A 13,082-nucleotide genomic window follows, 5' to 3' on the forward strand; every position below is an offset into this window, starting at 1 on the left:
TGGTAGCTGGTGACAGCTGGCAATTCTTGACGTTCCATTACTTGCAGGTGTAGCACTCGGATCTCTGCTACGTCATCTCATGGTGCTCTCAATGGGCTGTGTCTCCACCTGAGTCCAAATTTCCTTCTCCTTCTAAGGACACTTGTCACTGGATTAGCACCCATCCTAATCCAGTATGACCTCATCTTAACTTGATGACATCTGCAAAGACCCTATTTCCAAAAAAGGTCACAGTTACAGGTACTGGGGGTTAGGATGTCATCATCCCTTTTTGGGGCACACAATCCAACCCATAATAGGAACCAACCAGAGTGAGCTTGGCCCAAAGGTCTGGGGACTAGGGACAGGGTAGTGTTTAAGGGGTTAGGGCCATAGGCTACTAGTCCACTGGGATGTCCCTGCATGGGTTTGTACCCTGCCACGCACGGTGAAATAATAGTGGAGGCAAGGCTGGTGGGAGCGGCACTGGACTTGGAGAGCAGGGTCCTAAATGTGAATCCTAGCTCTGCCCGTGAAGAAGTGCTATGACCTTAATTGTATTTGCCTTCGAGTCTCAGTTTCTTTTTCACACACACACACATAGTTATTTATATATGTACAAGTGTGTGTGTGTGTGTATATATATATATATATATATAGTGTGTGTATGTCTGTGTGCATACACAGACATACACATTCACAAATATACATATATACTCGTATATATAAAATCTGTTTACCAATGTATTTTATACAGTCCATAAATGATAACTATTATTGTCTGCTTTTCCCTCTGAGCTTAAGTTTCCCTAATATATATGTACACACACACACACGCACACACGCACACACACATAATACTACACACATACATACATATACATTCACAAATACATATAATGTGCTTAGCAAAATGTCTTACACAATCAATAAATAACAACTATTATTATGACCTGAAAAATGGGGCAGTTGTGTCTTCTCTGTAAGTTATCCCTCAGCTGTATTTTATCTCCCAGATTCCCCTCCGCTCTAGAAATTCTAGAACTCAGACTGAAGAGGGAGCTGGGAACCCAGGGCCGTGTGAGCTAAGAGTCCCCGTTACACGTCACAGGAGGATAATAAAGTCCCCCCTTTCCTGTGCAGAAGCTTTAAATTTCGATGTAGCCCAACCTCAGCTTCTGGAGCTCGCGCTGGCTGTACCTTGCATGCAGTTGTTTATAATACACTGATGTAAAATGTTCGCGGTGCCGACAGTTTCTAAACTCCGGTTATGGCGTGAGGCTTGGTTCCTTCTGTAAGGCCTCCTGCTTTCTTTAAGCAATGATTCTGATCCCCAGCCACACATCGAAACCCTTGGGGAGCTTTAAAAACCCTCACTGCTTAGGCTGCACCCCAGACCAGTTGCATCAGAATGTCCCGTGAGTTTTCAAACTTCTCAGGTGATTGCAGGTGCAGTTAAGGCTGAGACCCCTGGACCGTCACTCCCCACTTCCTCTGCTGGCTAAGAATAGCAACCCCTCCATTTTCAGAGTGACCTTGGAAGCCTCTTCATTTGTTTGTTTGAGTTTTTATGGTTAAGAAACCCAAACAGTGCCTTTTTAACGCAACATTTGCTTTGGTGGCTCCACTTAGACGAGGCCAAAGAGAGTTTAAACCCACCTTATTTAGTACCCCAGGGACCGCTCAATTTTAAGCAGTTAAAAAGTCAGGCAAGTCTCGGTGTGCCTCTGGCCTCCAGTATTAACTAGCTGTGTGACCTGGGGCAATAATTTCACCTCTCTGAACCTTAGTATCCTCTTATGAAAATGAATACAATAATGCCATGCTCACAAGGCTCCTGGAGGAAGAAGAGAGGGTTCCCACCGTGTCTGATACATTTACCGTAAATATCATAGTACCCATGCCTTCAATCCATGTTAGCTATTGTGTGAGGATAATGATAACCGCTCCCAAAGGGTGGCAGGCCTCCTCCTAACAGCCTGGCCCTCCTCCGTGAATAAGAGTCAATAAACAGGACTCACAGACACAGTGGGGCAAGCGGGATGTCCAGATGGGAGTGCCCGTCTCGCGGCTGTAGCAGGTCAGAAGCGAGCTCCCCTCCAGCACAAAGCCGGGGTTGCAGGTATACTGGATGGTGGTACCCACCAGCAGCACAGGATCCGAAATTAGGCGGGTCGAGTGGTCCACTTCTCCGGGGTCAGTGCAGTACATAACTACAGGGGATGAAATCAGACCAAGTGCTCGTCAGGGCTCTGGATGATCAGAGGTTTCCTGAGATTTACAAGACGACCTCGAAAGCCTCCTAACTCAGCTCTTTTCCTGTTTGGAAGATAACGCATGTGCTCATCAAAGGCGGCTGGAGAATAGGTTAGGATGAAAAGGATCAGCATTTCAGTCCACTTTGAGGAAGTGGTCCCAAGAAATGTTTGCATCAGGGCCCAAAGGCCTATATACAAGGTTGTACATTGCACCATTATTTGTAATGGTAAAGAAAAAAAAAGGAAAGGAAGAATGCAAACTCTTTAACAGGGGAAGAATTAAACATGGAACAGCCACCCATAAAATCCTGAGCAAATACTAGGGAGAACAAAGTGAAGATGACTTGTTGCTTGCTTTAGTACTTGATTGTAGTAAAACAAACAGCCATTACTTTTTAATAAAAAAAAAATCGATATAGAAAAAAAGAAAACAATAAACTAGTTAAAAAAAAAAGAATGAAATAGACAACATGGACAATATGAAAAGATGCCCGTATTTCTGAGTTGCAGTTGCAAGGTAGTTTGTATGAATTGATCCCTGTTATTACAAGTCCGGTATTTGTAGCTATTTCTATATGAATATCTATATACGTCTATATACACAATACCTTCTACACATGCATGTGTGTGTATATACAGCCCACACAGACATACACATGCAATTGGAACCATACAGAATGAACTTTTAAGAGTGGCATCATTTCCAGAGCGTAAGATCATAAAGGATTTTCACTTCCTACTTCACAATTTTACTACTGCTTGAGTACTGTAAGTAAGCGTGTGTTACTTGGATACTTTAAAGTTATTATTATTATTTAAAACATCGTAAAAATCATTATTATTTAAAACATTTAAAAATCATTATCATATCATATTATATATTATTATATTATGTACATTAATGTATAATAATAATACGCTGTAGAACATACAATGACACCGATCGCATTAATGAGCTTGTGGTGGTTCTCTTATCACCACCCGTGGCATTTCTCTCTGTCCATTTTTACTTTTCTATCCTGATACAGACACACACACATGCACACACCCACATACTGTTCTGGAACAAATAAGTCTGTTTATGTAGCTGACTTTATGGATTTTTAGCAAATTCTTTCGTGTTTCCCACAATTACACTTAATTTTCTTTGATGTTGGAATATTTATGATAGGAACTGCCTGTGACCCCCAAACTTCTTCCCCAATACCCCTCTTTCTCTGATCACACTTCATATCCGGGGGTTTCACATCTTTGGGTTTTGCATCCATGGGTTCAACCAACCACAGACTGAAAACAGTAGTTTTTGACTGTACGCATTGTTCTACCCCATCTTATATAAGGGGCTTGAGCGTCTGAGGGTTTTTGTATCTGTGGGGGGGGAGGGTGTCCTGAAACCACACCCCCTGTATATACAGAGGGGCGACTGTATTTCTTATTGTGCAATTGGTGATTTGAGTCATGCTGAACAGGTCTACCAAAGAACCAATGCGAATTCTCAGCAAATGCCGACTAGAGCTTTGCTTAGGAGGTGGGAGGCCAATGGCTGGGGGAAGAGGCCGCTCTGAATTTAGCTCTTCCCCTGCTACTAAGGCAGCCTGTGTAGCAACCAGAAGTACTTCCTTTTTCTACCCCTTTCCAAGACACCAGACTCAGCTATCACCAGACATGCCTGGCTGGCTCTCCTGAGGGAAGCAGGCAGAAGGAACCAGGAGACTGCAGTGGACGCCGTCTGGATGAGGTTAGCTACCTACTCTAGGCGTTTTGAACTGGGGTCTCCAAGATCCGACTTAATTTGCTTGGCTTGGCCACTACAGGAAATTTAAAGATCTGAATTTGAATGATGTTTTTACACCGCTAAGTACATTCCCCTCCATCACAGTCCATTTCACTCCTTATTGTCTGACATGAGTCTATTTCCTTCATGTACATTATCTGCCAGGTTTCTGAAGACACTGGCGTCTTAGATCCCTGCCCTCGGGTTACAAAATGACATTGCTGAGCAGCACAAATGAGTTGGTGGAGTAGGAAGGAGGCCAGATTCTGCATTAAATAATTCCACTGCATCCACGCAAAAAAAAAAAAAAAAAAAAAAAGAGAAAAGAACCCATGGGAGGGATTTAGCACCCACTGACCTAGAGGAAGAAAACAAGACTATACTTACTTTTCTCACAAAACGGGGGGTCGCTGCTCCAGCTGAGGTCCCACTGGCAGGTGAGGGTGTCGCTTCCCACGATGTCATAGCCGGGGTCACACTGGTAGGTGATTCTGGCACCCCTCACAAGCTCTGTATGAGAAGTGGTTTTCCAACCATTCTGGATCTCAGGCAAATCTGAGCAGGAGTCATTCCTTGACACTTCTTTAAAACAAAGACATCATCTTTAGATGGGGAGGTGGCCTTTTTGTTTTGGGGGGGGTCCCTTTATGAATGTCCGAGGAAACAGCAAATAGAAGAAAAAGCCTCCAGAAATAAGTAACACATTTCCAAAAACCCCTTAAACTTCAAGAAGTTTTCTATAGTGAGATGTTCCAATGACCTCTTCCCATGGGTCACTGAACTTACCAAATACTCTCTTGACTTGATAAAGTCAGTTTAGGTTTTAGATTCAGACAGAACCCTACCTCTACTCTTTACTGTGTCTGAGGTTCCTCACCTTTCTTGAGAGCATAGTCATAACCATGCCTGCCTCACTGTGGTAGCTACCTTCCAAGATGTCCCCCCTGCAGTTATTCTCACCTCCTGGAATTCACATTCTTGTGTAGACCCTGCCAACACTGAGTCGGGCCAGGGGCATAACCAATAGGCTATTGCGGAAGTGATAATGTGTGACTTCCGAGGATACCTCCTAAAAGCTGTTGAGGCGCTCTCCTTGCTCTCCTCACTTTCTCTGAAGGAAGCAGCCGCCATATTGTGAGGATGCTCAAGCAGCCCTCTGGAAAGAGCCATGTAGAGAACCTGAAGCCTCCTGCAACGGTTGGCATTGACTTGCCAGCCCCAGGAAGGAGCCATTTTGGAAGGGGAGCCTGCAGCCCCAGGCAAGCCTTCAGATGACTGCAGCCCTGGCTGACATCCTGACTACAATTGCATGACAGACCCTGAATAAGAAGCACCCATCTAAACCCCTCTATAATTCCTGACCACAGAAACTGTGGCATAATAAATATTTATTGCTCATTTATTTTGGGGGACAGGGGTCATTTGTTATACAGCCATAGGTAGCTAATCACACTCAGCCTTATCCTAAGAATGTGTGTAAATCCATGGGTTTGATAGGTTACTGATAATACATATTTTTGTAATGCAGATTAAGATAAATACTTAACTATTAATACAAAAATAATTATTGGTGCAACTCTCAAATCACATTGCATATTGTCAGCAAACATTAACCACACTCCAGAAAATGTGCCACGTAGCTTATTATCACAGAGTCTTCCTTGGAATAATTCCGTTTATCTTCTGCAAACTCTCATTACTAAAGTAGTAATCCAAAGCCCACTATTACTATTCTTGTTTCCAAGTGCCCACTGCACAGATTTTGAGAAAGAGCTAATTATGCCGTATAATTAATTTGCAGTTCTTATGTGCTTCTGGGGAAAGCAAAGTACCTCCACTGTCTGCAGGAAAGACATTCTGAGAAAGAAGCAATGGCTTTTCCCGGGATTTCATCATGGTTTTATTTGGGGGAAGGAGATCTCATGGGTGTCTGCAAGAAGTTGGGAACAGGAAAATGGCTTCTAGAATTGCTTGGTGGGGAACAGGAGCCTCTATTTTTAGGCCTTTGAAGAATCAGCCAAGCCCTGGATTTAGGACACAGCTGCAAATGCTCGAACTATGGATGAAAGGGGACAAATGGGGGCAAATACTGGCTATGTGTTCTGCTTTGTGCCAAATGCTTTTAGACTGAGAAAGGTTTGCTTGTCTGACTTTTTGGTGTGAGCCCACATGGCTACACATTCCTGTGGGACCCTCTGTTTCCTTTCATCAAATTTGTGATCACCTCAGTTGCTTCCACCATGGTAGCAGAGACTTGACTTAAATTCAGTGGCTGTGGCTAAGTCACTTTGCCTTCCTGTTCTTCTGTTCCTAGACTCCACTCCCAGAGACCATGATTCGGAAATCTGCATGTCCACCAAACATACTAGGTGGAGATTCCAGAAGTATCTGTCCTGATGGGTCCTTAACTTTGCTAAGAATGAGAAAACTGGCCTAGGAGTTGGAAGACTTCCCTTCAATTCTCTTTCTTTTAGAAGCTGTGTGACTCCATTCATGTCAATAAATATATCTGAGCCGCATTACTCTCAATCAGAGAGTAGAGAAACAAATCATGACCCTGTCTATCCCTCAGGGCAATGTAAAAGATACTTAATGTACCGGATGTGACAGGAACACTAAGCTGAGGTATATAGATGCATTGATTTGTTTGACTAAGATTTTGCGAGCACCTACTATATGCCAGGCATTAGGAATACAGGGCTCTGAAGTCATGGTTTCAGTCTTATGGTCAGCACCATGGTCTAACTTTCAGGCAAAAGAAATACTCAAATGTGCTAAATCCATGCCACCATTTACCAGTCTTATGCTCATGGCAGACATCACTAATCAATTATAGCGATCTCTTTCTTTGAATCAAGCTGAAACCTTCCAGTTCTTCTCAACGCAGCACTCCAGGGAACCCTTGTCATTTGATTGGAGTTGACCTACACTATACAGCTTATTTATTACCCTAGAATTAAAGGAATAAATACACTAGTGACCAATATCTCTTTGAAAAACACTGCTTACTCATCTCTGCGTTTTTATTTCCTTTTCCTCTCATGCACTTGGCCAAAGACACTAACAAAGCACAAGAAGCAGTGATGAGAATCGGCTTTTGCTTCTGTCTGTGCAAAGGAGAATTGAGGTCAGAATCATGTAAGCCCAGAGTGTTCCTATGGAAGGTTCTGACAGCAGCCATGGCAGATAAACTTTGGCCATCTTCCAGAGCTGGCTTTTAGGCCTTGAGATCAGTCTAGGAGCTTCAGAATTCTCTAAATGACCACAGAACCTCCTGACCCTTCCATCTGATTCCTCTACTGAATGGGAATTGCATCTGTGTCCAGTTAAATCTAGACCTAGGATAGCAAATAACGCTCCCATGCCATGGCAGGCATCACTAATCAATCAGGGTATGCTTTCTCACTGACTTCAGGCATTGCCTACTCTGAATTCTTTTCAACATGGTCTTCAACATAGGTGGTCACAAGAAATTGATTGGCATCAAAATTAGATACAGAAGCCCACTTGCCTTCCCTGTGAAATTAACGGTGTGTTTCTTTCACAGAAAGAAGGACAAAGGGAACTCTTCTCTTTGTGTCACCCACTTTAGCCAGGCTGTGTACCTCTGGGAAGAAGTCTCTGAAACCCCACGCTTGCCTCTCTCATAGCATCAGCACACAATCCTGACATTGTCTGTTAACAGACTGTCTCTTCCATTTTCACCAGCAGGCTCGAGGGCAGGGAGAGTATTCTATGTATTCCAATCATTCTCAGGCCCTGGTGCTGAGTGCGGGGTCTGACACATAGGAGGTGTCAAGAGATTTTTGTGAACCAAACTAACTGGAAAATGAAGATAATATATTTGAAAATAAAGTAAAATAACATATGGAAGAGTGCTTGCCAACTTCAAATTGTCACACAAATCTGAGTTTCAGCTTCAGTGAATGAGAGAACCTCCTCTTCAAGATGTTGCCAAAACGAACATTGGCTAGACTTTTTGGTTAACCCTGGGCAGCCTTGGAGGGAGTTAGAGTTCTGCCATCAAGATGAATGCAGCTTTGGAAGATGACTCAGGCACCAGAGAAGACACAGTGAGCAAAACTATGACCTTGTCTTCCAGCAGGATGGGAGGAGAAGCCTGAGGAGATACTTGTAGATTGAAGCCAAGTCACCAGAAACTCTCCCTTGAAAGGCAGTTGACTCTGCAGGGCAACTCACCTGGACGGCCAGCATGAGCTGCCCCCTATGCCCCGGGCATCACCCAGTGAAGAGTGGGGAACCCACACAAAGCACAGAGCAGCCGTAACACTCTGAAAATACTTACAATGAAGGGTAAAAACACAATTCAGTGGCAAAGGGCCCTAAAGAAATATGAAAAAGAAGATCAACATTTGTGTTTGCCTCTCTGAGAGTTGCATGTAGAGCAGGCCAGGAAGAGAAAGGTCCACCAGCTGGAAATAGACAAAACAAGGGATTTATTTCCACATGCATGAGACTCCTTGACAAATCCAATGGTGAGCGGAGTGGCTTGTATTTTAGAGGCAGGAGATGGCACAGAGAGAACACGGTATTAGATTGAGATGGGCAAATCTTCAAGCCAAGGGGAAGAAAAAAACCAAAGACACGGAGTCTTGCTCCAGCCAGAGGGTCTTTGGCGATGGGGGGTGGTATCAGGAGACTCAGCAGGATGAACCCTCCTTTTCCCTGTTCCAGCCTAGAAATCAAGATGTCACCATTATTCCTGGGAGGTGCAAGCACGTCCCCCGATTGCTGGCTGAATCTTGTCCATTGAAATTCTCAGGGTGCAACCACCCACCATTCTGGATATCAAAAGGAGTTAGGTTTTAACTACCCACTTGTTTTCTCCCAGGTTCTCTGCTGTTGTCAAGAATATTGGCGGTGGAGAAACCCCCAGAGCTGAGAGCAGGAAACCTGGCTTTGCCCTTTGGTGTGAGCCCATGAGCAAGACCTTTATCCTCAGTGGTCCAGAGCTTCCTCTGCTGTGACACGACGGGACTGAACCAGACTCTCTGTCAATTAAAGTCCCTTCGGGGATAGAATTAGTGGGACTTCATGGTTTTCTGGTCTTGCCTCACTGGTGGGGATGATGGCAGCTTGGAGGTGGATGGTGGCCATGGAAAGATGGAGAGAAGTGCTTGGATCTGAAACATATTGAGAAGATGGATTGGATATATTGGTGAGGAAAGAAGAAGCAGCCTGAGGAGTCAAGAGAGTTGTGATTCTATCTCCTGAGATGGACAGAGAGCAGGAGAAGCAGCTGGGTGGGGGTAGGTGGGTGTAGAGAAAGAGCTATTCTGTTTTGGCCATGTTAAATCTGAGATGTCAAATAGACACGCAAGAGAGTACTTAGTAGGGAGTTAGACAGAGGAATCTGGAGTTCACGGGAAAGTTCAAGGTTGAGGTACAAATTAGGGGTCAATGGAGTATAGATAAGTATTGTTTAAAACCATGGGACTAGATGAAAGCACATAGGGAGTGAGTCTAGATAGAGCCAGGACGGGGTCCAGGATGGAGCTTGGGACCCCCCCACGGTGTGGAGGTTTAGCAGAGGAGGGTGATGGATCCAGTAATGAACAAGGGGGAGTTACAGTGTCGGGGGGTGAGGAAGGAAGGGTGTGGGTGGGCAAAACGATAAGAAGGGGGTATTGGATGGTCAAAGGTGAACTTAGCTTGAACTTTTTTTTAAGATGTGGAAGAGAGAAATGGTTTGGAAGCTACACTGAGGATCACAGAAGACATCTCTAAGCCCTAAAGTATGGGATGTGGAGAGAAAAGGTGGTCTTCTCCACTGGATGGGGCTGCAGGGGAAGAAGAGTCCTTAGGAGAAAGCCGAGCTTCAGTTAAGGCAAGATGATGAAGATATTGCTTTGAGAAGTTGCAAATGTAGGACAGTGTTGATGATATGAAGTCCCAGCTGGCTACAAATGAAACATGATGAATCTTAAAGTTATGAGGCTTTATCTATTATACTAATTCCTGATATCAACCTTCTGAAGTAGGCATCAATACTCCCATTTTACAGATAACAAAAAGGAGGCTCAGAGAGGTTAAGTGACTTGCCCAAGGTCACACAGCTATTGATGACAGCCCTAGGATTCAAACTCTGGTCCTTCCGACTAGACAGCCCAAGCTCTTAAAAACTATGTATACTTACTGTGCCAATATATTAAAAGGTCCACGTAACACAACCCCCACCCCCAAGACATATCTACAGGGAATCATCTTGACCTGCATCCAAGCCCAAAGGAAAAAAAAAACTGACCAGTGAGACACGTACCAATGTAGTTCATGATAAATCCTTGGCCCTTTCCAAAGATGAGACCGGCAGGGTCCGAGTGGAACTGGATGGTTAGGTCTGGCGTGGATGAGTACAGCTTCTGGGGGCCACTGTTCCCAAGGTACTGCCCCAAGATGTGGGGCATGACCTCATCACCGTCATAGATAGTCAGGATATCACTGTTGCTCAGGTTCAGGCTTGGGGGGACAGAGAGAAGAGGGGGGGTTGTGAAGAAAAGTTATAGGCATGCAACAAGACTTTGATTTTTTCAAGCAACACACACTTTATTGAGGCATACTATGTGTCAGGTCCCCGGCTAGGAACTGGGGGTCAGGGGTGCATGGACTGCAAATGTGACTGGGGCATGTGGACCCTTCCTACAAGCCTGGCCCATAGGTTGGTGGGTGGATTGGGCTTTTGAAGACTCATTCATGATATGGTCTTTATCTGCATGGAGCCCATCACAGAGTCAAATGCTGCACTGTAAGTAACACTGCCTTCAATATCTCTGCCATCAACAACCATTTCATGGGTGAAACTAAGTGTTGGGCGGCGGGCTACATGCTGGGGTAGGGACCTGGGTCTTTTATGCTTCTCTGTTGCAGAACCAGGGGACTGCTTGCTAATTATCATTTGCCTTTTCATGTACGGTGAAAGGATCCTTCCATTTATCACGTGGCTAATTACTCAAAATCAAAGGGTTGGTCTATTATGTTTAGGGAGTAGGGCCGAAGGTGGGTTGGAAGCACCTTATTCATGAAATATGCTCACCCTGCTATCGCTATTCATAACATTCAAGGATGAGACATTTTCAAAGACTCAAACGCAAGACAATATCTTGACACTAACTATTTGGACTGCAATGGACAATTAATAATCCAGAAAGCGCTTCAATATGCTACAGAAATGTGTGCCATGTTAGGCGTATGGGATAAAACTGATTTCTGATGGAAAGAATGCCAGCTTGCTTCCATCATGGGGAGATATTAACTCATTTTCCCCCTTTCTCCTTATTCCCCTCTCTCTTTCCTCCCTTTGTCTCGTTTGTCTTTCTCCTTTTCTTGTGTCCCTCTTCCTCATATTTTAAGCACCTACTGTGTGCCAGGCACTAATGCTGTGCTCAGAGGGCATGAGGGGTCACCAAGCAATGGTGTATTTAGACTAGTAAGCCAGAGACTGTGATAGGAGTTATGATCAAGGTAAGTGCAGAGGAGGGCATTAACTCAGATTAGGGGCATCACGGAGGCCTCCCTGGAGGAGGTGATGCTTCTGATCCTCACAAAAGTCTAGGGGACCATGAGGTTGATAAGCAGGGGGTGGGGAGAAGGCAAAGCACGAGGCAGAGGGAGGAAGGGAGAGAGGTCATGGCCCCTGAAGGAACTTGCCTGGTGATCAGTGTAGGTGGGTGTGGGTATAGACATGGGAGCCTGGAGAGAGCTGCGAAAGTCAGGCCAGGAAGGGCTTAGAGACCCAAGTTTAGACATTTGGATGTCATCGTGCTGGGGAGGGGAGACCGTGAAGGGTTTTAATCAGGAGTGTCCTGGTTGAGCAATTCACCGCCAGAAGGGTGGCGTTCCAGGAAATGGCCCTGAGTGAAGTTCCTGGAATTGAAGCAGACTGACAATAGCCCTCCCCCCAGACAGCTTCATCCAGCCGCGTTTGCTGCAGTCTAGGAGTGGAGAGAAGGGGTGGAAACCGCCCATGTTGGTGCTTCAATTAGTAGGAACAAAACAACAGAAACACAAGGTATGCTGTGGAAGGTTTGTTTCCAGGGGGCGGGGGATGTATTTTTTTACCAGAATATCTTCCACAGCACCTCTCACAATTCCTCATGTAAAGTTGTCCCAAGGGGTGACTTAAAGAGATGCTAATTGCCTCCATAATCTCCATCAGCTTCCCATGCACCCTTGCCCCCCAAAACATCCACTCTTAATAAAAGCTGTCTGCTGGCTTTGCACGCGTGGCTTCAAGACAAAACCCTTAGACTTCTCCTCCCCCCACCAGTTTCCAACTAGGCTACAGCCTTGAACCCCCTATTGTATCAGAATTCTGGAGTTGCCACCTTCTCTTGCACACAGTAGGTGTTCAGTACATGCTATGGTATGAAAGAGTCTGCCGGGAATTTGTCTGACAGCAGAAATAGTGGGATTGGTATCAACAGGGGGGTTGATGTCCGCGCCCTGCCGATTGTAGGAAAGGGGCACCTAACTCTAAGTGCCATGAAAATATCCATATCATGAAAGGGCTGGATTAGGCTAGTGTGAAGCGTGGTAGATGGCAGATATTTATTCCTTCAGCTCACTTCACAGCTGATCCACTGGTAACAGTGGCTTCCAGGCAGCGCACAACTTGGCTTTATTCTCATTCATTTCAATGCTGTAAATGCAGTAGAAACATGTTCAAGGGTGAAAATAGCTTTCCTTTTAAACCCCAGTGCAACTCTTTGTTCTTTGTAAACCAGGAAGGAGCAGTGCGCTTGAAAGAGCACAGTGCCTCGGAAATCAGAAAGCTTTGATTTGATTCCTGGCTCTGACACTTTCACGGAGGACATGTGGTTTTTCCGATGTTCTTTGTCTATGACTCGAGCTTGATATGTCTAGTCGATGTCAGGCCCTTGTGGAGTGAGGTAAGGCAGGCTGAAGGTCTGGGATCAAATTCCAGGTTCACTGACAGCACCTGAGCAAGTTTAGCCAAGTCATTTGAATGTTATGTCACGTTGCAATGTTATCATCACCACCATCACCACCATCACCACCACCATCACCACCATCACCACCACCACCACCATCAC

The 13,082-nt window shown here is 44.9% G+C and overlaps 1 protein-coding gene across 3 annotated transcripts in view; it reads right to left on the bottom strand.

The window, feature by feature from the left end:
* SEZ6L (seizure related 6 homolog like) overlaps positions 1-13,082 on the bottom strand; it is a 176,596-nt gene that overhangs the window by 18,053 nt on the left and 145,461 nt on the right. For all 3 annotated transcript variants that reach the window (XM_074321069.1, XM_074321071.1, XM_074321070.1), the window contains exons 10-12: positions 10,292-10,488; positions 4,399-4,593; positions 2,001-2,192 (exon numbers count right to left, since the gene is read on the bottom strand). In XM_074321069.1, coding sequence (XP_074177170.1) covers positions 2,001-2,192; positions 4,399-4,593; positions 10,292-10,488 — 584 coding nt within the window. The remainder of the gene's footprint in view (positions 1-2,000; positions 2,193-4,398; positions 4,594-10,291; positions 10,489-13,082) is intronic.

This window comes from Rhinolophus sinicus, linkage group LG16 (assembly GCF_036562045.2).
Source record: "Rhinolophus sinicus isolate RSC01 linkage group LG16, ASM3656204v1, whole genome shotgun sequence".
NCBI lineage: Eukaryota > Metazoa > Chordata > Mammalia > Chiroptera > Rhinolophidae > Rhinolophus > Rhinolophus sinicus.